The sequence below is a fragment of the Salvelinus namaycush genome, chromosome 19 (genome assembly GCF_016432855.1).
Source record: "Salvelinus namaycush isolate Seneca chromosome 19, SaNama_1.0, whole genome shotgun sequence".
NCBI classification, from domain to species: Eukaryota; Metazoa; Chordata; class Actinopteri; order Salmoniformes; family Salmonidae; genus Salvelinus; species Salvelinus namaycush.
In genome coordinates this window covers 46,783,666-46,810,012 of record NC_052325.1, presented here as the reverse complement: position 1 = coordinate 46,810,012, position 26,347 = coordinate 46,783,666, and the positions used below count along the sequence as shown (strand labels likewise).

At 42.5% G+C, this 26,347-nt stretch overlaps 2 protein-coding genes across 3 annotated transcripts; both read left to right on the top strand.

Moving 5' to 3' along the window:
* The first annotated feature begins 740 nt into the window (after positions 1–740).
* LOC120063868 (G-protein coupled receptor 183) lies at positions 741–12,833 on the top strand. The gene is made up of 2 exons (XM_039014185.1): positions 741–848; positions 10,886–12,833. Exon 2 carries the CDS (start codon positions 10,919–10,921, stop codon positions 12,017–12,019), a length of 1,101 nt encoding a protein of 366 aa, XP_038870113.1. The 5' UTR covers positions 741–848; positions 10,886–10,918; the 3' UTR covers positions 12,020–12,833.
* A 3,032-nt stretch (positions 12,834–15,865) lies between these two features.
* Positions 15,866–20,342, top strand: gpr18 (G protein-coupled receptor 18). 2 transcript variants are annotated; one of them, XM_039014183.1, is made up of 2 exons: positions 15,866–15,991; positions 18,067–20,342. In XM_039014183.1, the coding sequence occupies exon 2, from the start codon at positions 18,099–18,101 to the stop codon at positions 19,143–19,145; it is 1,047 nt and encodes a 348-aa protein (XP_038870111.1). In that variant the 5' UTR covers positions 15,866–15,991; positions 18,067–18,098; the 3' UTR covers positions 19,146–20,342. The 2 variants fall into 2 exon arrangements, with proteins under 2 accessions (XP_038870111.1, XP_038870112.1); XM_039014184.1 differs by having other exon boundaries at positions 18,070–19,699.
* Positions 20,343–26,347: the final 6,005 nt, after the last annotated feature.

Sequence of the window (26,347 nt, the reverse complement as noted above, 5' to 3'; positions counted from 1 at the left end):
CTCAGTCGAGCAGTGAATTTCAAACACAGATTCAACCACAAAAACCACGTAGTTTTTCATGATTTTTTCAAACAAATATTTAAAAAATTATCCTACTTTGACATTAGAGTATTTTGTGTAGATCGCTGACAAAAAAAATACAATTAAATCTATTTTAATTCCACTTTGTAAAGCAACAGAATGTGGAAAAAGGCAAGAGGTGTGAATACTTTGACGGCAGTGTATGAACAAAAGAAACACCTAATGATTTTGAGGGCGAGCGTATAGCAACATTGAACACTTATTGATCAGTTATCTATCATATGTAGCTAAATTGACAGTCACTATTAACTCATAATTATTAACATATGGGCAATCTGTTTGTTATTCTAAAAGAGATGGTGAACACAAGCAGTAAATTACTCAACTAAATCTGAGATTAAGTTCCCTGTCTATATTCTGTACAATATTCAAAATAGTCTTAACAGACAATTTTTTTTTTTAAATGACCGTGTAGATATGCGATAGCTTGAGCTTTGTGGGCATCAACGAGTGACAGTTTCACTAACCAAGAAAGGGAGAGAGAAAAAGAGACATGGTGGGTGGAAGGAGAGAATGCGAGAGAGAGAGAACCACAAACTCAAGAACATAACAGCAACACAGAATATTATAATGTCACCATGGTTACAAGAGCCTGCCCGCGCCTCAAACATAGTTCCCTATTTGTCACTCTGTGTCACTCTGCTCTAAAACCCTGGGGGAACACGGTCTCTGCTGAACTCTGAGAGGACAATTGTCTCGCGCCAAGGACGAACTATCCCGCTTTTACTCTGACACTTTGGAAGTATGCCATAATACCGCTGGTTTTGGTAGGTGCACATTTGTGTTTCGGTTTCTTCAATTGTTGATTGTGTATTCATTATTTCAAGTAAAGCATTCGTTTGACTTGACATTTTAGGTAGAATTGGGAAAGTATTGGGAAGCGAAATTATAAACCCAACAATTGTTCCAAAACAAAAGTTGCGGTATTGAGAACTGTAAACTATGGCTAACAATATTGTGTTCTCAGGTTCAATGTACAATTGATTATTCATGATTAGGTTCACATCATCAAAACAACGTAGGCAGCTCATACCCAAGGGCACACCCTTGAGACCTGGCTGTTATACCAGGCCGATTTAGAACTTAGTAATATATAAATAAAAATGTAACCAGGTGGCTCACTGATACTGAAGCTATATAATTAAATGTTGTGGCTCAAATATCTAGTGGTTAAGAGGTTGGGGCCCTTAATGCTTAAATGACTCATTCTTAAATAACCCATAGGAGAACCCTTTTTGGTTTCAGGTAGAACCCTTTTTGGTTCCAGGTAGAACTATTTCGGGTTCAATGTAGAACCCTCTGTGGAAAGGGTTCTACATGGAACCCAAAATGGTTCTACCTGTAACAAAAAAGATTCGACCTGGAACCAAAAATGCTTCTTCAAAAGGTTCTCCTATGCGGACAGCCAAAAAACCTTTAAGATTCTAGATAGCACCTTCTGTAACACCTTACTCTAATGCTGTTGCATCCATAGAATTACATATAGAACAGCAAATTATAGGACCTCTATAGTGGCCACACTGTTTTTACCATGTTCTTACTCCAGACAAAAGGCTATAGCACTTCTGCAAATATTTAAATATATATAAATATATATATTAGAGAGAGAAAAAACTTGTGTGAAGGTTGTAACTACAGATCACAATGAAATACAGCCCTGAGCCCTTGGATTTGGCCTTGTGTTAACGAGTGAGGAAACATAGTTTATTAAAAACTTCACTGTGGAAAAGGTGATGTGTTGATATGCTTCAGTTTGCTGCCATGAGACTGGTTTCACAATTGTCTCCAGTGTAGCAGTGGAGGGTCAGTAAAGGCTTGCTGCTCCAGACCAAAAAACAGATCTTGCCAAGGTCTGTCTTTACTGGGGTCAGGTCTACGGCCGAGTAACGTCTGGTAGGTTCCTGTCCCGTTGGGTTCGATATCCCTCTCCGTGCTGGAGGGCTCTGCATGTCAGCTCTTGCTGCTCCAGACCAAAAACAGATCTGGCCAAGGCTTATCTTTACTGGGGTCAGGTCTACGGCCGAGTAACGTCTGGTAGGTTCCTGTCCCGATATCCCTCTCCGTGCTGGAGGGCTCTGCATGTCAGCTCTTGCTGCTCCAGACCAAAAACAGATCTGGCCAAAGCCAGGATAAACAGCTACCACCCAACCTCCAACCTAATTATATTCAGGTGTGTGTAACTAGGCTCTTACCCTTCCTGGCCAGCAGATGTCGCCAACGAGCAGGAATATACCAACCATCACACACCCACCCTCTCACTCCATCCCACCAGCGATCATTCAGTAAAATAAGTATAAAACATTAGTGATTTATATCTACAGCCCCCTTATCCAAACGGCTCACTCATACGCCTAGCTCTTATTAATAGAGATTATCAATTTGTAAATTACAGTGCATGGAGAAAGAAATAACACCAATCAGAAAATATAAATATGTTTTTTCACTTGGATCCGACAGGTTGCTCAACTATTCATAATTGAATCGCGTGTAAAGGTGGTGGAATTATGAGGAAATTAAGTCAAGGTCAGAATCTGTAGACACGCCTCCACCACACATTCATTTCTTTGATGTCCACCCAAAACGAATAGCATGCTATTCTCATGTTTAAGTTCAAGGTCAGAATATGTGTAGAGAGAAAGGTGCATACAAAGGGGAATTACATTACATTTACGCATGCTTAACTCAGGTTGGAATTCCCCCCTCTGCCTAAACCAAGACAGGAGGCTCACACAACTCTGAGGCCAATGGTTTTTAAGGATGAATCAAGAGTTGAGTTTGAATATGTTTCTCAGCATACTCATCCAAAAACATGCAACTTTATTTTATTTTAATTTTATTTCACCTTTATTTAACCAGGTAGGCAAGTTGAGAACAAGTTCTCATTTACAATTGCGACCTGGCCAAGATAAAGCAAAGCAGTTCGACACATACAACAACACACAGTTACACATGGAGTAAAACAAACATACAGTCAATAATACAGTAGAAAAATAAGTCTATATACAATGTGAGCAAGTGAGGTGAGATAAGGGAGGTGAAGGCAAAAAAAAGGCCATGGTGGCAAAGTAAATACAATATAGCAAGTAAAACACTGGAATGGTTGAAGAATGTGCAAAGTAGAGATAGAAATAATGGGGTGCACAGAAGCAAAATAAATAAATACAGTAGGGAAAGAGGTAGTTGTTTGGGCTAAATTATAGATGGGCTATGTACAGGTGCAGTAATCTGTGAGCTGCTCTGACAGCTGGTGCTTAAAGCTAGTGAGGGAGATAAGTGTTTCCAGTTTCAGAGATTTTTGTAGTTCGTTCCAGTCATTGGCAGCAGAGAACTGGAAGGAGAGGCAGCCAAAGGAAGAATTGGTTTTGGGGGTGACCAGAGAGATATACCTGCTGGAGCGCGTGCTACAGGTGGGTGCTGCTATGGTGAACAGCGAGCTGAGATAAGGGGGGACTTTACCTAGCAGGGTCTTGTAGATGACCTGGAGCAAGTGGGTTTGGCGACGAGTATGAAGCGAGGGCCAGCCAACGAGAGCGTACAGGTCGCAGTGGTGGGTAGTATATGGGGCTTTGGTGACAAAACGGATGGCACTGTGATAGACTGCATCCAATTTATTGAGTAGGGTATTGGAGGCTATTTTGTAAATGACATCACCGAAGTCGAGGATTGGTAGGATGGTCAGTTTTACAAGGGTATGTTTGGCAGCATGAGTGAAGGATGCTGTGTTGTGGAATAGGAAGCCAATTCTAGATTTAACTTTGGATTGGAGATGTTTGGAAGGAGAGTTTACAGTCTAACCAGACACCTAGGTATTTGTAGTTGTCCACATATTCTAAGTCAGAGCCGTCCAGAGTAGTGATGTTGGACAGGCGGGCAGGTGCAGGCAGCGATCGGTTGAAGAGCATGCATTTAGTTTTACTCGTATTTAAGAGGAATTGGAGGCCACGGAAGGAGAGTTGTATGGCATTGAAGCTCGCCTGGAGGGTTGTTAACACAAAGAGAAGGGCCAGAAGTATACAGAATGGTGTCGTCTGCGTAGAGGTGGATCAGAGACTCACCAGCAGCACGAGCGACATCATTGATGTATACAGAGAAGAGAGTCGGTCCAAGAATTGAACCCTGTGGCACCCCCATAGAGACTACCAGAGGCCCGGACAACAGACCCTCCGATTTGACACACTGAACTCTATCAGAGAAGTAGTTGGTGAACCAGGCGAGGCAATCATTTGAGAAACCAAGGCTGTCGAGTCTGCCGATGAGGATGTGGTGATTGACAGAGTCGAAAGCCTTGGCCAGGTCAATGAATATGGCTGCACAGTATTGTTTCTTATCGATGGCGGTTAAGATGTCATTTAGGACCTTGAGCGTGGCTGAGGTGCACCCATGACCAGCTCTGAAACCAGATTGCATAGCGGAGAAGGTATGGTGGGATTCGAAATGGTCGGTAATCTGTTTGTTGACTTGGCTTTCGAAGACCTTAGAAAGGCAGGGTAGGATAGATATGGGTCTGTAGCAGTTTGGGTCAAGAGTGTCCCCCCCCTTTGAAGAGGGGGATGACCGCAGCTGCTTTCCAATCTTTGGGAATCTCAGACGACACGAAAGAGAGGTTGAACAGGCTAGTAATAGGGGTGGCAACAATTTCAGCAGATAGTTTTGGAAAGAAAGGGTCAAGATTATCTAGCCCGGCTGATTTGTAGGGGTCCAGATTTTGCAGCTCTTTCAGAACATCAGCTGACTGGATTTGGGAGAAGGAGAAATGGGGAAGGCTTGGGCGAGTAGCTGTGGGTGCATTTGACCAGGGTAGGGGTAGCCAGGTGGAAAGCATGGCCAGCCGTAGAAAAATGCTTATTGAAATTCTCAATTATAGGGGATTTATCAGTGGTGACAGTGTTTCCTATCTTCAGTGCAGTGGGCAGCTGGGAGGAGATGTTCTTATTCTCCATGGACTTTACAGTGTCCCAGAACTTTTTTGAGTTTGTGTTGCAGGAAGCCAATTTCTGCTTGAAAAAGCTAGCCTTGGCTTTTCTAACTGCCTGTGTATATTGGTTTCTAGCTTCCCTGAAAAGTTGCATATCATGGGGGCTGTTCGGTGCTAATGCAGAACGCCATAGGATGTTTTTGTGTTGGTTAAGGGCAGTCAGGTCTGGAGAGAACCAAGGGCTATATCTGTTCCTGGTTCTAAATTTCTTGAATGGGGCATGCTTATTTAAGATTGTGAGGAAGGCATTTAAAAAAAAAAAACAGGCATCCTCTACTGACGGGATGAGATCAATATCCTTCCAGGATACCCCGGCCAGGTCGATTAGAAAGGCCTGCTCGCTGAAGTGTTTCAGGGAGCGTTTGACAGTGATGAGTGGAGGTCGTTTGACCGCGGACCCGTTACAGATGCAGGCAATGAGGCAGCGATCGCTGAGATCTTGGTTGAAAACAGCAGAGGTGTATTTAGAGGGCAAGTTGGTTAAGATGATATCTATGAGGGTGCCTGTGTTTACGGCTTTGGGGTGGTACCTGGTAGGTTCATTGATAATTTGTGTGAGATTGAGGGCATCAAGCTTAGATTGTAGGATGGCTGGGGTGTTAAGCATGTTCCAGTTTAGGTCGCCTAGCAGCACGAGTTCTGAAGATAGATGGGGTGCAATCAATTCACATATGGTGTCCAGGGCACAGCTGGGGGCAGAGGGTGGTCTATAGCAGGCGGCAAAGGTGAGAGACTTGTTTTTAGAGAGGTGGATTTTTAAAAGTAGAAGTTCAAATTGTTTGGGTACAGACCTGGATAGTAGGACAGAACTCTGCAGGTTATCTTTGCAGTAGATTGCAACACCGCCCCCTTTGGCCGTTCTATCTTGTCTGAAAAGGTAGTTAGGGATGAAAATTTCTGAAATTTTGGTGGTCTTCCTAAGCCAGGATTCAGACACGGCTAGAACATCCGGGTTGGCAGAGTGTGCTAAAGCAGTGAATAAAACAAACTTAGGGAGGAAGCTTCTAATGTTAACATGCATGAAACCAAGGCTATTACAGTTACAGAAGTCATCAAAAGAGAGCGCCTGGGGAATAGGAATGGAGCTAGGCACTGCAGGGCCTGGATTCACCTCTACATCACCAGAGGAACAGAGGAGGAGTAGGATAAGGGTAAGGCTAAAAGCTATGAAAATTGGTCGTCTAGAACAGAGAGTAAAATTACGTTTTTGAGGGCGATAAAAAAGTTTCAAGGTATAATGTAGACAAAGGTATGGTAGGATGTGAATACAGTGGAGGTAAACCTAGGTATTGAGTGATGATGAGAGAGATATTGTCTCTAGAAACATCATTGAAACCAGGTGATGCCATCGCATGTGTGGGTGGTGGAACTGAAAGGTTGGATAAGGTATAGTGAGCAGGGCTAGAGGCTCACAGTGAAATAAGCCAATAAACACTAACCAGAACAGCAATGGACAAGGCATATTGACATTAAGGAGAGGCATGCTTAGTCGAGTGATCATAAGGGTCCAGTGAGTAGAGGTTGGTTGGGGTCACGGCGATTCAGACAGCTAGCCGGGCCATCGGTAGCAAGCTAGCATAGGATGGAGGTCTGTTTTTAGCCACCTCGTGCGTTTCCGTCGGTAGATTAGTGGGGTTCCGTGTGGTAGAGGGGATCAATCCAATTGGCAAAATAGATCTAATTATAGTGACCCAAGAAAAATTGTCCGATAGACTTATTCAGATAGCAGCCGATAAGACAGCTAACGATTAGCGGGCCCCAGATGAGCGTTCAGGTAACGTCGCGACGGAGGTGCCATTTGGATAACTCCCTCGGGCAGATAACGCCGGTAGTCAGTCGTGAAGGCCCGGTGGGGCTCCGCATTGGCAGTAAAACGGGTCCGGATAGGTGATTGTAGCCCAGGAGTGGCTGATGGAACTCTTCAGTTGGCTAGCTCCGGAATAATTGATGTTTGCTCCGGGATTGACGTAAGCCAATAGTCACACGGGTAGCAGCTAGCTAGCTGCGAAATCCAGGTGTAAATGTCCAGAGCTTGCGGTTGAAATCCGGGGATATGGAGAAAAATAGGTCCGGTATGTTCTGGTCTGAGTCACGTTGTACAAAAGTGGCGATAGATTTTCGAGCTAAAGGAATAGCTGATGACCACAAACCGTGGTTAGATTGAAATACTAATGAGGTGAGCAACAAGGTGAGTAAAAAGATGCCTGGCTATTTCTCTCCAACTTGTTGCCTCTATATAGCCTATAAAAACGAAAATTTACCAACAAGGGCAGTTACAATGTTGTCTGATTTGTGGCACCAGCAATCTAATATCTATGATGAACACTAGCCAAAATGACACATGATGGCAGGCATGTGATTTAATTTCAAAAAAATTATATTCTGTTTTCAAATAAGTCTAGATCAGATCTATCTTGGCTAGAATTGTTATATTGTAGTCTACCATTCCTGTTTACAATTTTGTAGTAGTAAGCCTAAACAGTGTAATTCTCAAGAGTATATCAATGGAGGCTGGTGAGAGGAGCTATAGGAGGACGGCTCATTGTAAAGGCCAGAATGTAATACATGGAATGGTATCAAACACGGTGGCCGACAGTTCGCTGGTTCGAATCCCCGTTTTGACTTGGTGGGAGATCTGTCAACATGCCCTTGGGCGGGGTGCTTGACCCTGGTTGCTCCTGTGGACAGGAGATGGTTAGTTGACTGAATGTAATGTAAATGTTGATAGATTCTATGTTTTAATATTTCATTTAAAAAATAATAATTACAAAAGAATAACACATCCTATATATGTAAGAAAAAGGTATGAAAATGATGCACTCAGTACTGTAAGTTGCTCTGGATAAGAGTGTCTGCTAAATGACTAACATGTAAATGTAAAATATGGAAACCACGTTTGACTGTTCCATTGATTCCATTCCAGCCATTACAATGAGCCCGTCTTCCTATATCTCCTCCCACCAGCCTCCACTGGAGTATACGGGCTGTTCCAAGGGAGGCACAGTGGTGGATGACTGCATTTGAAGGCCGGACTGACCGAGTGGAGAGCGAACTTTAGGATGAGGAAGACAACATTCCTCAGTCTGTGATATTGTCCAGCAACAGTGTCATTACAGGAAAGCACTGTCTGTGGAGCAGCCTGTTGCCATTTGTCTGTGGAGGCTTGCCACTAATGTAGAGTACCGAACAATCTCGTTATTGTTTGGTCTAGGTTTGTCAACTGCATGTACAGTCACTAATCAAATTGCCAGTCTCATCCGGGAGAAAATGTAATACCTTCATATCAAGACACCAACCGGAGGCTGAGACATAGTAACAGATTCCTGGACCGTCAACCAGGATTACATCAATTCTGTGGAGCAATCGATGACACATATACCCGTCATAGCACCACCACAAGACAAGTGGGACTTCTTTAACAGATAGAGGTTTTACTCTTGGTCCTACAAGGTTGTAGATCACAAATGAACGTTTTCGGACATCCACATTGGTTGGGTCGGCACAGTACATGATGCCTGTGTGCTGGCCAACTCAGCACGGTTTGCCAAGGGTCAGGAGGGCAGACTACTCCAAAGATGGACTGAGACCTTTCATGGTGCGAAAGTGCCACTTGAAATATTAGGAGACGCCGCATATCCACTTCTTCCATGGCTGATGAAGCCCTACTCAGAGAGCAATCACACCTCTGTAGATCAACTTTAATGAGAGGATCAGTAAGTTCTCACATGACTTTAGAGAGGGCTTTTGGTCGACTGAAGGGAAGATGGAGGTGTTTGCTTAAACGCAATGACTCTCACATTGACATAATGAACACACTAATTACGGCAGTCCGTGTGCTGCATCATTTTTGGTGAAATTTATAATGAGTCTTTTGAGGAGGATGAAGTACAACAACAAAGAATTCCCAGCAATGCAACTGGAAGGGAGTGCCAAGTACAACTGGAAGGGAGCACCTGGCACCATCTCTACAGTAAAGCATGGGGGTGGCAGCATCATGCTGTGGGGATGTTTTTCAGTGGCAGGGACTGGGAGACTAGTCAGGATTGAGGGAAAGATGAACGGAGCAAAGTACAGAGAGATCCTTGATGACAACCTGCTCCAGAGCACTCAGGACCTCAGACTGGGGCAAAGGTTCACCTTCCAACAGGACAACAACCCTAAGCACATAACCAAGACAACGCAGGAGTGGCTTCGGGACAAGTCTCTGAATGTCCTTGAGTGGCCAAGCCAGAGCCTGAACTTGAACCCAATCGAACATCTCTGGAGAGACCTGAAAATTGCTGTGCAGCGACAGTCCCCATCGAACCTGACAGAGCTTGAGAGGATATGCAGAGAAGAATGGGAGAAACTCCCCAAATACAGGTGTGCAAGCTTATAGTATCATACCCAAGTAGACTCGAGACTGTAATCGCTGCCAAAGGTGCTTCAACAAAGTACTGAGTAAAGGGTCTGAATACTTATGTAAATGTCATATTTCAGTTTTTTTCTTTGTCATTATGGGGTATTGTGTGTAGATTGAAGAGGAAAATAAATAATGTAATCAATGTTAGAATAAGGCTGTAACGTGACAAAATGTGTAAAAAGTCAAGGGCTCTGAATACTTTCAGAATGAACATAAAGTGTAATATTGGGATGCAATCTCAACTCTATATCTGTTTTAAAACTACCAAGAAACAGTCTTTGTGACACAGATTTAGCCCCCTGCAGTAAAAGGTTAAATAGCCTTTTGCCCCCTTACGTTCACAAATATTCCCATAAACGACTGTATTTTGTGGGTGTTTGTCAATTCCACTAATATCCCAGATCTCCAATAAGGTATCAGTTTCACAGAAAGTTTATGTCTCCCCTTTGCCCTTATTTGAACTCATTTTGTTGTATCTCAACTAATTTAGCTAATTAAGTTAGTCAATAGTATGTCAAGCTAACGTTAGCTGGCTAACAAAAGTTTAATGACCAACGGAAAATAACAAAAATCACTTGGTTGCAACTTCGTATGTTAAAGTTTTTTGCATGCGAACATCAGCAAAGGATGTTGCCGCGTCACAATACCTCGTACCCTGGTCCTGGATCTTGGACCCACAGCCTGGGCAGGGTCCAGGATATGTGAAAGCGCCCGTAGAGTGTAGGGATGCAGACTTCCTAGTGTGCCTTTTAACACAAATACTTTTCTGTGATGTGACCACCGCAGGTGTGTGCAGTGGAATGGGTCATTTAGCATGTACTTTATGTGCACAAAACATTATGAACACCTTCCTAAATTTGAGTTGCACCCTCTCCCCCCTTTTGCCCTCAGAACAGATTCAATTTATTAGGGCATTGACTCTAAAAGGTGTCGAAAGCGTTCCACTGGGATGTTGGTCCATGTTGACTCCAATGCTTATCACAGTTGTGTCAAGTAGGCTGGATGTCGTTTGGGTGGTGGACCATTCTTGGTACACACTGGAAATTGTTGAGCGTGAAAGACCCAGCAGCGCTGCAGTTCTTAAAAGAAACCGGTGCGCCTGGCACCTACTACCATACCCCGTTCAAAGGCATTTAAATATTTTGTCTTGCCCACTCACCCTCTGAATGGCACACATATACAATCCATGTCTCAATAGTCTCAAAGCTTAAAAATCCTTCTTTAACCTGTGTGGATTTATCAATATGTGATTGTAGCTTTCACCTGGATTCACCTTGTCAGTCTATTTCATGGAAAGTACAGTTGTTCTTAATGATTTGTACACTCAGTGTACATCTACATCCATTCAGTCAATAGTGATGTGTACTACTAACTGCAAACATGAACATTTTGGCATTGACAAAGCTGCATTTTTCTTATTTTTACAGATATAGCTAGCTTCCCTCTCCACTGGCCCCAAGATGGAGGGGATGAGGACCTTCAACCAGCCTCCAACCTCCAGCCATCCAACCCCCACCCTTAACGACTCAGACACCTGCATTACCCTGTACAACCACCGGGGGTACGCACGAGTCCTCATGCCCCTCTTCTACTGCATCGTCTTCTCCGTGGGGTTGCTGGGCAACGCCCTGGCCTTCCACATCATCCGCCCCAACGTGAAGAAGATGAACTCCACCACGCTCTACTCTGCCAACCTGGTCATTTCTGACATCCTGTTCACACTGTCACTACCGTTACGGATAATCTACTACGCTCTGGGCTTCCACTGGCCCCTGGGGGAGACCCTGTGTAAGATCACAGGGCTGATCTTCTACATCAACACTTACGCCGGGGTCAACTTCATGACCTGCCTCAGTGTGGACCGGTTCATTGCTGTCGTCTTGCCGCTCCGATTCGCACGCTTCCGTAAGGTCTCCAATGTCCGGTACATTTGTGTCGGGGTGTGGTTGCTGGTCTTAATGCAAACTCTGCCCCTCCTCTCCATGCCCATGACTAACGAGGAACCTGATGGCTTCATCACCTGTATGGAGTATCCCAACTTCGAACCGGTGCCCAACATCTCCTATATCCTGATTGGCGCCGTATTCCTAGGCTACGGAGTCCCCGTGGTGGCCATCCTGGTGTGCTACTCCATATTGTGCTATAAACTCCGCCTCGCCGCCAAGGCCAATCAGCTGACGGACAAGTCGGGGCGCAGCCAAAAAGCCATCGGGGTGATCTGCTGCGTCTCCCTGGTGTTCGTGGTCTGTTTCAGCCCCTATCACATCGACCTCCTCCAATACATGATCCGAAAGCTGATCTACACACCAGACTGTGCTGAACTCACAGCCTTCCAGATCTCCTTACACTTCACTGTGTGTCTGATGAACCTCAACTCCTGTCTGGATCCATTCATCTACTTCTTTGCCTGTAAGGGTTACAAGACGAAGTTGCTGAAAATCCTGAAGAGGCAGGTGAGCGTGTCCTTCTCTAGCGCAGCACGGACATTGCCCGAGGGGTCGTCCAGAGACTTCAGCAATGGTAATAAGATCCACCTCAACAGCACCAGACACAAACAGTGAGAGAATGGTGAAAGGTGAGCCGACGACCAACCAACAGGCTGGTGAGCCAAAGACAAACCAACAGATTGGAGAGCCAACAACCATCAATCAGACCGGTGAGCCAACGATTAGCCAACAGACCGGTGAGCCAATGACCAGTCAACAACCAGTGAGAATGATGAGCCAATGACCAACAGTTCAGCAGCCAACAATCAGTTACAGCAGTGAGCAAGAAACCAGCAAATTTGCAGAGGATCTCTGAGGAGAACTATAACTGTATAACTGATTACAAGTTTAAAAAGGCATCTCACACCCTCTGGAAATAGAGCCACTGATCTAGGACAGCCCAGGTAGCAGACTGTTTCTGGATCCAACAAAGTGCTTGCCTATACAGTGACAAGTTGATCAAAAGCGGAAACACATAAACACATAAGAACATTATTAAACAGCATGGCCACTTGCATGAGAAGATGTCTTGAAATGGACGGCTGAATATTACTTAATGGTTTCAGAGACTCTGACCAAAGAATAGAAAGCTTTGGGACGTTACAATGCTGAGGAATGAAGATTATAAACCATGTTGATTATACTTTTTGTATATACACTTAATGAATTATTCTTCAACATAACCTTGGGATTATTGTTAAATGTAAAATATTTCAACACCATGTACTAAATGTAACCACGTCCTTCAATTCATTGAATCAGGATCAATTACATTTTTTACCAAGATGTTCAAATGAATAAGTATGAATATGAATAAGTTTGAATTAGTTTGAATTAGTTTGTTCACAATGAAGGTTTCCCTCTGTTCTTGATTAATGTGATTGTTCTATCAAACCATGTCATTTTAAATAAATAAGAAATAGAAATAAATGATCCCGTGGTGTTCAAGGTCATGTGGTATTTCTCAGAAAGATACAATGAATATCTGTCCACATTGGTAATGTTGACCTGACTTCACTGTAGGCCCACAACGCTTGCCCAACACAACGCAGTAACTTTGCTGAGCCACAAGAGGGCAGTGTTACATAGAATACAGTAGAAAATGAACTTGTAAAGTAGATTGCAAATATAGATTGATTGTTTTATAACACGATTGTGTCCTTTATTTACCAGATGCTTGTTTGTAAAGTCATTTCTAAATTAGCCTGGGGACATGCCTAAGAAAGGTATGTTTTATTAGTTTGGAATGATCAACCCACATAGGCCTATATTCGCCTGTCCACCAAAACATTTACACCTGCTAGACTAACCTACATTGATAGGCCTACATTCCTCTGTCCACCAAAACATTTACACCTGCTAGACTAACCTATATTGATAGGCCTACATTCCTCTGTCCACCAAAACATTTACACCTACTAGACTAACCTGTATTGATAGGCCTACATTTGTCTGTCCACCAAAACATTTACACCTGCTAGACTAATCTACATTGATAGGCCTACATTCGTCTGTCCACCAAAACATTTACACCTGCTAGACTAATCTATATTGATAGGTCTACATTCGTCTGTCCACCAAAACATTTACATCTGCTAGACTAACCTATATTTATAGGCCTACATTCGTCTGTCCACCAAAACATTTACATCTGCTAGACTAACCTATATTTATAGGCCTACATTCGTCTGTCCACCAAAACATTTAAACCTGCTAGACTAACCTATATTGATAGGTCTACATTTGTCTGTCCACCAAAACATTCACACCTGCTGGACTAACCTATATTGATAGGCCTACATTCGTCTGTCCACCAAAACATTTACATCTGCTAGAATAACCTATATTGTTGTTTTCTGAGGGTGCTGTATGGAGTGATATTAGTGCCACCACAAATTGAATCGGAATTATTTTGAACTTGTATTAAGAATCAGAATAATTGAATTCTCTAATATAATTCCATAGTCCTGGGCTCCATAGGCCTATAGCAGGTGATTGAACAGATAAGTAATGAGTCCGACTCCAACCTAAAAGAAGTGCTGACAGAAACACAGACAACCACATGATGGCGGTCCCAGGAAGACATCACGCAGACTGTTGTCACAACAACATATTACTAAGAACACACCACACCATCTGGCATAGACAGCAGACTGAGGGAAAAAGAGATTTACAACTATGTTTTTACAACTAAGAGATGTACAACTATGTACAACTATACTTCAGAAGCAAAGCATATAACAAATATATATTAATATCAACTAACTCATTGATATGGTTTACAGTATATGACTGTATTCACTATGTTTAGGCATTTTAATCCACCCTTAATGCATAGAGGGGTATCATATTGTCCCTACTCTGGATTGAGATGACACCCTGACATGGTTAATATCAGTACCACACACTAATCAGCTCACAAACTAACCGACTCATCATAACAAAACATGCAACACATTTCATCTTTGAGGAGATCATAGAAATGGGGGAAGCAGCCACATGGTTCAGCAGCCACATGGTGCAGCAGCCACATGGTTCAGCAGCCACATGGTGCAGCAGCCACATGGTTCAGCAGCCACGTGTTGCAGCATAGTTTCCTTGAGTGTAGGAAACTTCACCTAGTGTGGGAAAGTGTTACAGGTGCTTCTCTCCATTGTGTCTCAATCCTCCGTGGCGGAGATGATTTATGATGATAATGGAAAAGATGAGTCTGCATGGAGAGAACAAGTTAGCCCTTACGACCCTCAAGACTTGTGATTTGCTGTGTCCACTTTGTAATCCACTAAAGCTTGTTCATAAAAATCTTATTTACGCACGCACGCACGCACGCACACACACACACACACACACACACACACACACACACACACACACACACACACACACACACACACACACACACACACACACACACACACACACACACACACACACACACACACACACACACACACACACACACACACACACACACAAACAACATCCCCTGCTATGTTTTCATGTCCCGGTCCATCCCTGACCTTGAGGAATCTCACTCAAGGTGTGCAGACAGTTTGCATCCATTAAAAAGCTGTGGCTCTGTAAAAACCATCTCCCGGCATCAGCGTGTATTAAGTGTATTACCACCCGTTCTTATTTCCTGTTTATATGGCGACTACCTCAACATCCTGTTTTTAATTACTTCTCTCCGGCAGCATATGCTTCTGGTGGCAATCTGCTGCGGATTACTCCCCCAAGAGCTAATGCGCTGTGACAGACCCCACTTTTCCAATCAATAACTCTCCCTAAATCTGCCATCTTCTCCGCCTGCCAAAAGCACTACCCACTTCTAATCGCACATCATTTTCTTTAAGGGTGTCTAATTGCAGATTGAAGCTGTAGATCTTTCTTGAGTTCCCTGATAAAGAAAAGAGAGTCCGCACACACAGCAATAATGTGCGGGAATATAATCTCTGTATCTAAGTATACTTTTTGTCCAGCACCGGCTAACTAAAGTTTAGGAAATGCGTATCACTTTCTAGTGTTTCTTCCATAACTAACTACTAAACTCTTTAATAAAATATGCTATCTAGAGCCTAAAACGGTTCTTCAGCTGTCCCCATAGGACAACCCTTTGAAGAACCCTTTTTGATTCCAGGTAGAACCCTTTGAGTTCCATGTAAAACCCTTTCCACAAAATAGTTCTACCTGGAACCAAAAATGGTTCCACCTAGAACCAAAAAGGGTTTTTCAAAGGGTTCTCCTATGGGGACCGCAAAAAAACAACATTTGGAACACTTTTTTCTAAGTGTATATCAACAGTGAAAACAATACAACACAGGAAGTGAAGGGGGTTTTACACTGTTGCACTGTAGCAACCAATAAAACGGTACTTCTGAAATAGCACTGTTTTCACTTCCCCCTTTGTGTGTTGAGCTCAGAGACAGAAAGAGAGAGAGAGAGAGATATGGCTGCATGCCTCATCGTTTCTCAAGTGTCTTGAAGTGCTTGTGAGGCCTCTTTGGTAGAATGCTGAGAGAGAGAGAGGACATGATGCAAATAAATGAGGTAAAGTAGCTGCCTTTTTACTGAGCTCCCAGCGCTATCTAGATCTAGCTAATCTCTTCTGAAGAAATGTACTACATTTAGTTTTGAGATTAAATGGTACTTTTTGGGAATGTTTTAAAAAAATAAACAGAACGTATTGGTTGAACAAACACACATACGATTATAGGGAGAAGCATCTGTTTCTCGATTTTGTCTGTTGTCTCAGATGAAACCACACTGAGTGAAATCTTGATACATAAAAGTATAATTACAGTTGAATAATATAACATGCTATAATATGATATGATTATTGTCGTAATAATCAGACTTTTGGGCCTGCAGACCAGTTCTACTAAGCTATTCATTCTCGACACCAGCTCAATTTACAGATCTATCTTCAAACTCAAAGGGGAAGTTAAAGACATGCTCTGGAATTTGGCAAATAATTAGGGCTCTATTCAAATCAGATTCGCTTTAGCCAACATCTGCATAGTAGTTGTTTTAGCAGTGTTAGAGCTGTCAAATCCACAAGTGGCTCCATGCATTATACCTAAAGCGGAGTCACATTAACAGAAATCCTATGCAGCATATGTTTACCAGTTTGAACAACGGAATGTGAGATGTAATCTACACCTTTGATTGGGATGATAGAAATCCTCATTATTTTGTTGAATGATTTTTCAATTTGGGTCGAATTATTTCTATACAGCCTACACTTTCTTGCGCGGAACTTCTAAAGCAAGTGGTGCCGGTGTGGCTTCGTAACAACGCACAAGAGCAGCTACTCACCAATTTGACGGCTTCAACGCAGTTCCACCACCGACATGCCAAAACATCTGCTATGCAGGTGTCTACTATTGCCGGTTAACGCTTGATCTGATTGAATCTAGGCCTTGGTGTTTTCTAAAACCTCCCGCTTTTGGCCTGGATGTTTCTATGTGTAGTTTATACATGCATCATCTATCTACTTTCAGAACTACTGGCTAAAAAGTATACGAAAGTCCTGGATAATCTCTTTAAGTGAGAGAGGGTTCCTAACCCATTTACAGTAAATGGTCCTCAAGTGTTTTCCAGTCAAGATAATCAAGTACTGTACTTTCACTTCTTTATCTCTTGTACTCTCTTCTCCTTTTCTGCTCCGATTCAAAACCCTGATTTCTCTCGTAAGCTTGTAAAAAGGGAACAGGGCTCAATGTCACGTGGATGTCTGTCTCTGTGCTCTGTATCTGTTACTGTAAGACGTATACACATGTTTACAGTAAGACAATTGTACACTCAAATTGTCACCTTCCTCTTCATCTACTGTTGATACTGCAGGTGCACAGCTGGGCCATTCTACAAATAGAGTGCCTTTTATGGTAGTGCAATTTTGTAAAAAAAAAAAACGATTTATTTCAACAAATTTTTACATTTTGCCATAAAGAGCACATGTTCAACTTCATAACAAAATGTTTTCCCATCTCAAATTAAGAAAAATGACTATAAAAGTGACAGGGTTGGCTGTAACAGGGTTGACTGGTTTCAACCGGTTCAAACGGTGCCCCGGGGCCCCAAATGCAGTACTCTGGCCCTGACTACAACCAGCTCACCTGCTTAAACACTATGGTTTGACCAGGCCTATTCAATGCTCTTTTGAAGAAGAAAAATTAAGGAATGGTTTTACCATATTAAAACGACAAATAAAAATGAATAACTAATCACATTAAATACATCCTTATAAGTTACTTTCCCAAAGAAATGGGGATTTTTTTTTTTCGTAAAAAAAAAAAAAAGAAAACAATAAGCTCTAATCTCTTATTTTTATGTTTCTTTACATACATTAACCAATTGGCTCGATATTTCATGTGTTATTTTTCTGCAGACAGTATTTCGATAAGTCAGCAGACATATTATACGATTATTGCCACATTTATTTGATCATGTGACTTATGTGGTCTAGTGGTTTGTGTCACAGAGCATTGCACATGAATCCGACCCACTGCCCTTCTGAATCCCAACCTTTCCTGTCTTCTGTTCGGGTCCTAGTTGTTAAATAAAACTACAAAATCTCTATGTGTTAATGTTCATCCATTTACTTATCATGTGCTCTTTTTCAGCAGTACCATTTCACGAGGTAGTTAGATGCATCATGGGAGTGGATCAGAACTTATCTACAGTAGTGGACCTGAACACATCTAATATAACCATGGAGTACAGCTCAGCCCGCTCAGTGGAACAGGTCCCTACAGAATACCGCATCGCAGGCCTGGTCTTCTACTGTGTCATCTTCACCATTGGCATAGTGGTCAACGTCACCGCATTATGGGTATTTGCCTTGACCACCAAGAGGAGGAACTCCGTCTCGGTCTACATGATCAACGTGGCCATAGTGGATCTCGTCTTTATCATCCTTCTCCCCTTCCGGATGGTTTACTATGGCCAGGACTACTGGCCGTTCGGAGACATCTTCTGTCGGGTCAGCGCGGCTCTGACTGTCTTCTACCCCTGCATGGCCCTGTGGCTCTTCGCCCTGATCAGCACTGACCGCTACGTGGCCATCATCCAGCCCAAACACAGCAAGGAGCTCAAGAACATCCCCAAAGCCCTGGTAGCATGCATCGGGGTGTGGATCATGACCCTGGGTAGCACTGTCCCCTTGCTCTTCCCAGACCACGACCCGGATCGCTCCTCCAACTTCACCACCTGCATCAAGATGCGTGACATCATCCACCTGCGAACGGACAACCCCGTCCACTTCACACGCCTGTTCTTCTTCTTCCTGGTGCCGACCTGTATCATGATTGGTTGCTATGTGGTCATCGTGGATAATCTCGTCCACGGACGGACTTCCAAGCTCAAGCCCAAGGTCAAGCAGAAGTCCATCAGGATCATCATCACGCTCATCGTCCAAGTGCTGGTGTGTTTCGTGCCCTTCCACATTTGTTTGGTGGTTCTGTTGCTGGAAGGTGGTGATGGTTCGGACTACAGCACGTGGGGTGCCTTTACAACATTCCTGATGAACCTGAGTACAGTTCTGGACATTATTCTTTACTACATTGTCTCCAAGCAGTTCCAAGATAGAGTGATCAGTGTGATTCTGTACAGGAACTACCTGCGTAGCGTACGGAGGAAGAGCAGACGCACACACACAGGGAGTGTGAGGTCGTTCAGTAACTTGACCAGCGCCATGATCTGAAGGCGGAAACCAAACTCAACTGTGCAAAAGAAGGTGACCCAGGGACTTTACAGATGCATATCTGGCAGACAGTGGCGGTCGGTGACATTTATAATGAGGGAGGACAATACATTTTTTTATGAGCATGGCCTTATTTCTATTACAGCATATTGGATGATTGTCATTCATATACCATTCACCCAGCTCAATGTAACATCGATAGGTTTAGGCTACATCCTACATGATATTCACATTTTCCTATCATGAGGTTGGTACAGCCTAGCCTATGAATGAAAGTTTACAACCACAGGTCAAGAGAAAGATTTGAGTTATCAAGGTGGCAGACAGTGACACATTCAATACCGTCTCGCACACTCTTGCCCACATCTAGCTGATCTATGGTGTAATCATTAGTCCAACAGTTGCAAACAAAAGTTTCTATTGGACATATGCCAGTACGTTTTTCCCCATTTCGTTCTGTTTGCTTCTGTTTAAGAAATGTTTTTCAACAGAATCGGCGGAAGGAATTACACCCCTGATCACACGCAAACACAGTTCACTTCACAGCAGCCACATACAAAGAGCATGAGCACAACACAACACATCAGCTGTCTGTGACCAGGTGAAAAAACCTTCCCAAGCCAAAATGTCATATCATAACCGCTAACCGCTACACACAGCCTACATCGTTGTCACCATATTAGCTAACGTCATAGTCAACATAGCTACTACAACTAACATGTTAGTAAAATCATAGTACAATCATGCAGTGCGGTGTACAGTCAGCAAACTTGCTTCTTCTTCATTTTTAAAGAAATGAATGTGTTCAAAATTGTTAAACTATTGTCTTTCTTTCTCTTTGAGTCAGCTACTCACCACATTGTATGCACTGCAGTGCTAGCTAGCTGTAGCTTATGCTTTCAGTACTAGATTCATTCTCTGATCCTTTGATTGGGTGAACAACATGTCAGTTCATGCTGCAAGAGCTCTGATCGGTTGGAGGCAGTCCCCCAGAAGTTCATAATTACTGTGTAAGTCTATGGGAGGGGGTGACGACCATCAGCCTCCTAGGTTTTGTATTGAAGTCAATGTACCCAGAGGAGGACGGAAACTAGCTGTCCTCTGGCTACACCATGGTGCTACCCCAGAGAGTGCTGTTGAGGATACTGTAGACCTTTGCAAAACAGTGTGTTTTAATAAATTATTTGGTGACGTGAATATATTTTGTATAGTTTTATCTAAAAAGGATAACCTTTTAATGTTTCACTTATTTTTATTTTCATGAAATTTGTTGAGGAGGATGGTCCTTCCCTTCCCCCTCTGAGGAGCCTCCACTGCTGGCAGAGTGTTCTAACATTGAGTAAATTATACATGTGTGTTCAGGTGTGTTCAGACTGGTGATTCAGTAACTTCATCCCCATTTACATTTGAAATGGTGGGTTGGAAGGGGGGTTAAGGGTCATGGCGAAAGACTGGGTACAGGCCAGATACATAAAAACACCTGCCAAGGACTACTCTTCCCAAAATGGAAAGTGATAGCATTGGAAGGGGGGTTAAGGGTCATCGTGGGTTGGAAAGGGGGTTAAGGGTCATGGCGAAAGACTGGGTACAGGCCAGATACATAAACTCACCCACCAAGGACTACTCTTCCCAAAATAGAAAGTGATAGCATGCAAATGACTTACACACACTTGGCATGGTGTGTCAAACCTAACTAAATTGACCCATATGGTAAGGATCTATATGAATCATATAATGATTCGTATATGGGTACACCTGAAACATGTCTTCTAAGAAGTAGTCCACTTTCATACAAAGGCATAATATAAGAAGCATAATTGTTTTACTTACATGTTGTCACATATACAGTGTATGTGAGAAACACAAGAATCATGCATGTTTTGTGTGTTTTCTTCTAAGAAGTAGGCCATAGATTTACTTATAACATTTCATTAAATCCTTGTGTGTGTGTTCGCTGTGGGCTTCATGTTCAACTCATTAAAAAAACGGATTTGAATTCACACTCACTGTACGGGAGCATTGTTTTACCATAAACATCTCGGAATAGTCAAGACTAATTGAATTACCCTGAGACTACTATACAGCAAATGTACACATCAAGGTTATTAGAGTAAACTAATACTGAAACTAAAATGAAAACGAATCATGAAAAAAAAATATATTAAAGTGAAATAAAATAATTAACAAACCCGTTTGAAAAAGTAAAACTATACTGGGAATTATGATCCGTTTATTTACAGTATATATGTTATTCTACATTTTGGGGAAAAAATCTAATGGGGTTTTCAAACCTTTATTTCATATGTGGTTTTCAAGCTTTTGAATCTGACGGGTCACGTTGAGATTGACTTGTATTTAAAGGTAGACTCAGCGAGATGACGTTGCCATGAGTAGCACCACAGACATTGGTCGCATTTCCCTGCTCAGACGTTGCATAAGTCATCCAATGGTTGCGTGCCACGTCTTCGACTGTGCAGTCGGGCACCAGATTGCAATAACATGTCGGTAGTGTTACTCTACTCCGATGTTGCTTATGCTTTCCAGATCTTACAACGCCCGGATAGGTGTTTTAACTATCAGCTAACCACATCATATGGTATAGCAGTCTGGTACCTTACTGCACAGTTGATGACATGGCACACAACCATTGGTTGACGCATGCAACGTCTGAGCAGAGGAACACCACCATGACGTGCTTAGCTGATACGTAAAATGACTATCCAGCCGTTGTAATATCTGGCACACGTCAGGAACATCTGAGCAGAGTAACGCACCCAGTGAGATGAGCTTGATGCAATACTTTGTCCTCAAACAGTCACACAGTATCTGTGAATGTACACGGGTGCACTTCACGCTGCTACAATGTGACAGCTATGGGACCAGAAGAGTTGAGAAGTTTAGCCTCGCGCTTCAACGCTCCTGGTTGTTGCAGAAATTGACCCACTGCTAGTGTTTACTTCCTGCGTCTACGGCATCTCGCTGAGTCTACCTTTCAACCGAACCTGTGACCTGACCCATCACCTTATGCATTAGTGCTCCACAGTGGCAAGAAGTTACATCCCAAAAAAACACTAACGTCTCCTAGCCTACCACGCAAAGGCAACTTTCTGTCCCCAATACTAAAACTAAAACTGAAACTAAACAAGAACTAGTCAATCATATCTGACAACTAACAAACTAAACCGAATTTCAAATAAAAATCTTCAAACTTCAAAAAACCAAATACAATAACACAAACCTTGGTACACATCACATGAGACAGGGAGGTGTCTCATTTGTATTCTGTCAATCTGGTTATCCTAACCATCTCCATTTAAAATCTAACATTTGCGGAACTACTGAATTTGATCACTGTAAAAGGACAGTAAGAGTATGTGTGTATTATACACTATATATACAAACGTATGTGGACACCCCTTCAAATTAATGGATTGGGCTATTTCAGCCACACCCGTTGCTGACAGGTATATAAAATCAAGCACACAGCCATGCAATCTCCATAGACAAACATTGGCAGTAGAATGGCCTTACTGAAGAGCTCAGTGACGTTCAACGTGGCATGGTCATAGGATGCCACCTTTCCAACAAGTCAGTTCGTAAAATGTCTGCCTTGCTAGAGCTGCCCCGGTCAACTGTAAGTGCTGTTATTGTGAAGTGGAAATGTTTAGGAGCAACAACGGCTGAGCTGCAAAGGGGTAGGCCACACAAACTCACAGAACTGGACCACCGAGTGCTGAAGCGCTTTACACGTAAAAATCATCTGTCCTCGGTTGCAACACTCACTAACAAGTTCCAAACTGCCTCTGCAAGCAACTTCAGCACAATAACTGTTCTTCGGGAGCTTCATGAAATGGGTTTTCATGGCCGAGCAGCCAAGCCTAAAATCACCATCCGCAATGCCAAGCGTCGGCTGGAGTGGTGGTAATCGCGCCGCCATTGGACTGGAGCATTAGAAATGCGTTCTCTGGAGTGATGAATCACGCTTTACCACCACGCAGTCCAAAGAACGAATCTGGGTTTGGCGGATGCCAGGTGAACGCTAAACTGCCCAAATGCGTAGTGCCAACTGTAAAGTTTGGTGGAGGAGGAATAATGGTCTGGCGCTGTTTTTCATGGTTCGGGCTAGGCCCCTTAGTTCCAGTGAAGGGACATTTTAAAGCTACAGCATACAATGACATTGTAGACGATTCTGTGCTTTCAACTTAGTGGCAACAGTTTGGGGAAGGCCCTTTCCTGTTTCAGCACCCCCCCCCTGTGGCACAAAGCGAGGTCCATAACAGAAATAGTTTGTCGAGGTTGGTGTGAAATAATTTTACTGGCCTACATAGAGCCCTGATGTCAACCCCATCGAACACCTTTGGGATGAATTGGAACGCCGACTGAGAGCCAGGCCTAATCGCCCAACATCAGTGCCCGGCCTCACTCATGCTCTTGTGGCTGAATGGAAGCGAAGTTCAAAACATAGAGTGGAAAGCCTTCCCAGAAGAGTGGGGGCTGTTAAATCATATTAATGCACATGATTTTGCAATGAGATGTTCTACGAGCAGGTGTCCACATACCATTGGCCGCATAACAGGAAAGTCAGCATAAATCGTCTGTCATCTCTGAGCGGTGTTACATCTCGAACAGGAAACAGTGGCGGAAGTCAGTAAAAGGTTAGAGGGTCTGTGTTCTTAGGCCTTTGGTTGTGGTTTTGTATCATAGCTACAGTACATTGTTTATAGTATCTTCTGTTATGACAAAACATGATCTTAATCTCCTCAAAGTAACCATTTCAAAATGCTAAACAAAATGCTCCATGTAACGTGATAATAATCAAGGGGAGGCGCTATAATACAGGAAATTACAAGTATTCTCTTCTTCTGAGCTGCTGTTTCATAGCACGACCAGATAGTGGCAGTGTAAATGTACCACAGAAAACGACAATAGAGCCACATGTCCAGCACAAGGAAAATGTAAAGAATTTCAATAGAAATAGATGACAATCTACAATGCTTAATATTTCATACCAAAAAGGCCATTATTTCAACACACGTGTAGTACAGTATGTCCAAACATTGATCTGGCTACAGCTCAATTAATTTGTGTGGAGTAGTCCAAGCATGTCAGGAAGTTTTAAGCAACATTTTGGTTGAAAATATGATTTTTTTTTGCATTTCCACATGACCAGACACATGTTTTTCTTCAATGACCAGACAAATGTTTTAAATTAACTTGAGATACGGAATAGTGGAAGTTAACCAATATATTACTTTACCAGGCATCTTAATGTAGCAAGGAAAATACATTGGTTGTACAGTAAGTTGGTTATCTAATGTAGCTCCAACCAGAAAAAACAATTAAAACCAGAAAATGACATCATTATGACATCCCATGCCAAATTTGGCTCACTGGGAAATAGAACCAAAGATAGACCATTACAGAATACAGGGTAGCCTACAGTGATGGAAATAATGAAACAGAAGAATAGTGTAGGGGGGGACATTGTACAAAACATTCAGAAATGTCATGAACAAAGATACATGCTGTATATGATGCAGATAAGAAAATACATCAAATGTGTTTCTATTTCACATTTCTATTATACTGTATACTGCACCACATTAAGGGCAGATGGAATGGCTTTTCCATGTGGGTTTATTATACTATGCCCAAATCCTAGACCCACGGCAATTTTGCAGTAAACATTAAAATGTCCATATTGATGAATGTCATTTAAAGGAATAGTTTACCCAAATTAGAAATGTACTTGCTTTTTAATTGATAATATGCAAGTCCTGTATTGACCCTGAGAGTCAGTGGCCAATGGCTTACAGGTAGCATTAACATGGTTGTAATCAAGACAATGGCCGAAACGACCTAAGTCAGTAATTTGAGGGTTAACAGCTCATGTCATCAATGTAATGTTAGTCACTGTATGACTGAATATCATTCATCCTGGTGATTATCCTGGGCCCTGTAGTAGTCTATATGAGTACACACAGGTCTCTTTCAGCCTCGAAATGACATGGCAGACCTGCATATCCACAGACCTCATTTTACTTAGCAAGGGGCTGTTTTAATCCCCAGTCACGGATACTGTGAAGCATCGTCTCATTAGAACTGGAGTTTGTTCGGTCATTCAACATGATAGCTACGTGACAATCAATGCTAATAGCCTCTTGCTTCATACTCTTTGTGTGGGAAGTCACTCCGCTACTTATGGTAATAGCACATCGCTGAATCTGTCTTAAAAGGTGCAATACTTAGAAATCGCTCCGCCCTTTCCCAGTTGCTAAAATTGTAATAGTCCGCCTAGTTTCAGGCAATGTATAGTATAGAGAATCATTGCACCATCTAAAGCGCTGTGAAATATCTTTTCAATACCCCAACATATTGTATTTTCAGCTGTTAGAAGCTGGTCTTCAAAACCGAAAGCAAAAGACACAAAAACAAAATGTAAGAACGGGAAGCATAGAAAAACTTGCTTTCAATGAGAATGACAGATCTATAACTCACATTTCTATGTGAATTTGGTTGAGTTGCCCAAAAAGTTACATATTGCCACTTTAATCCAGATATATTACACAGCGAATTTTGGGTACTGTAGTTCACCACACTATGATATGTTTATAGGCCACACTAATACAGCCTTTGGTGGTGTTTTAGGTCAACTATATGCAGTTGGGCATCAGATTGCTTGATTATATGATGTGGTTGGCTGATATGTTAAACACCTATCCAGGCATTGTGAGGTCTGGAAAGCATCCTTGAGGATGACTCACTGAAGAGGTAAAAAACGTATAATTTTACTCTTAGAAAACAGGCACAGTTTGGGCTAAACAGTTATATTAGTTACATACTGTATCCTCATGTGTGATGTCTCCAAACTTTCCTTATAACAATGTCCAGGAGAAGGTGGAGATTAGTTATGTAGATATTATGTAAACAGTGCAAAATAAGTGTTACATGTGATATCTGCAAGCTGCAGTGTTCCAAATTAGTTTTTGAATGACAGTCGCATCCTGTCAAATTAAAATGTTACAGATTTTTTGTGCAATGCCCGGGTTGTGCTGCAATTGTAAAATGTAGGCCATGGCCAAGTGGTTGATTGAACTTGCCTGGCGCAATGACATGTCATCATTGTAAATAAGAATTTGTTCTTAATTGACTTACCTAAATAAATAAAGTTGGGGGAAAATGGAACCAATGGAATCCCAGTG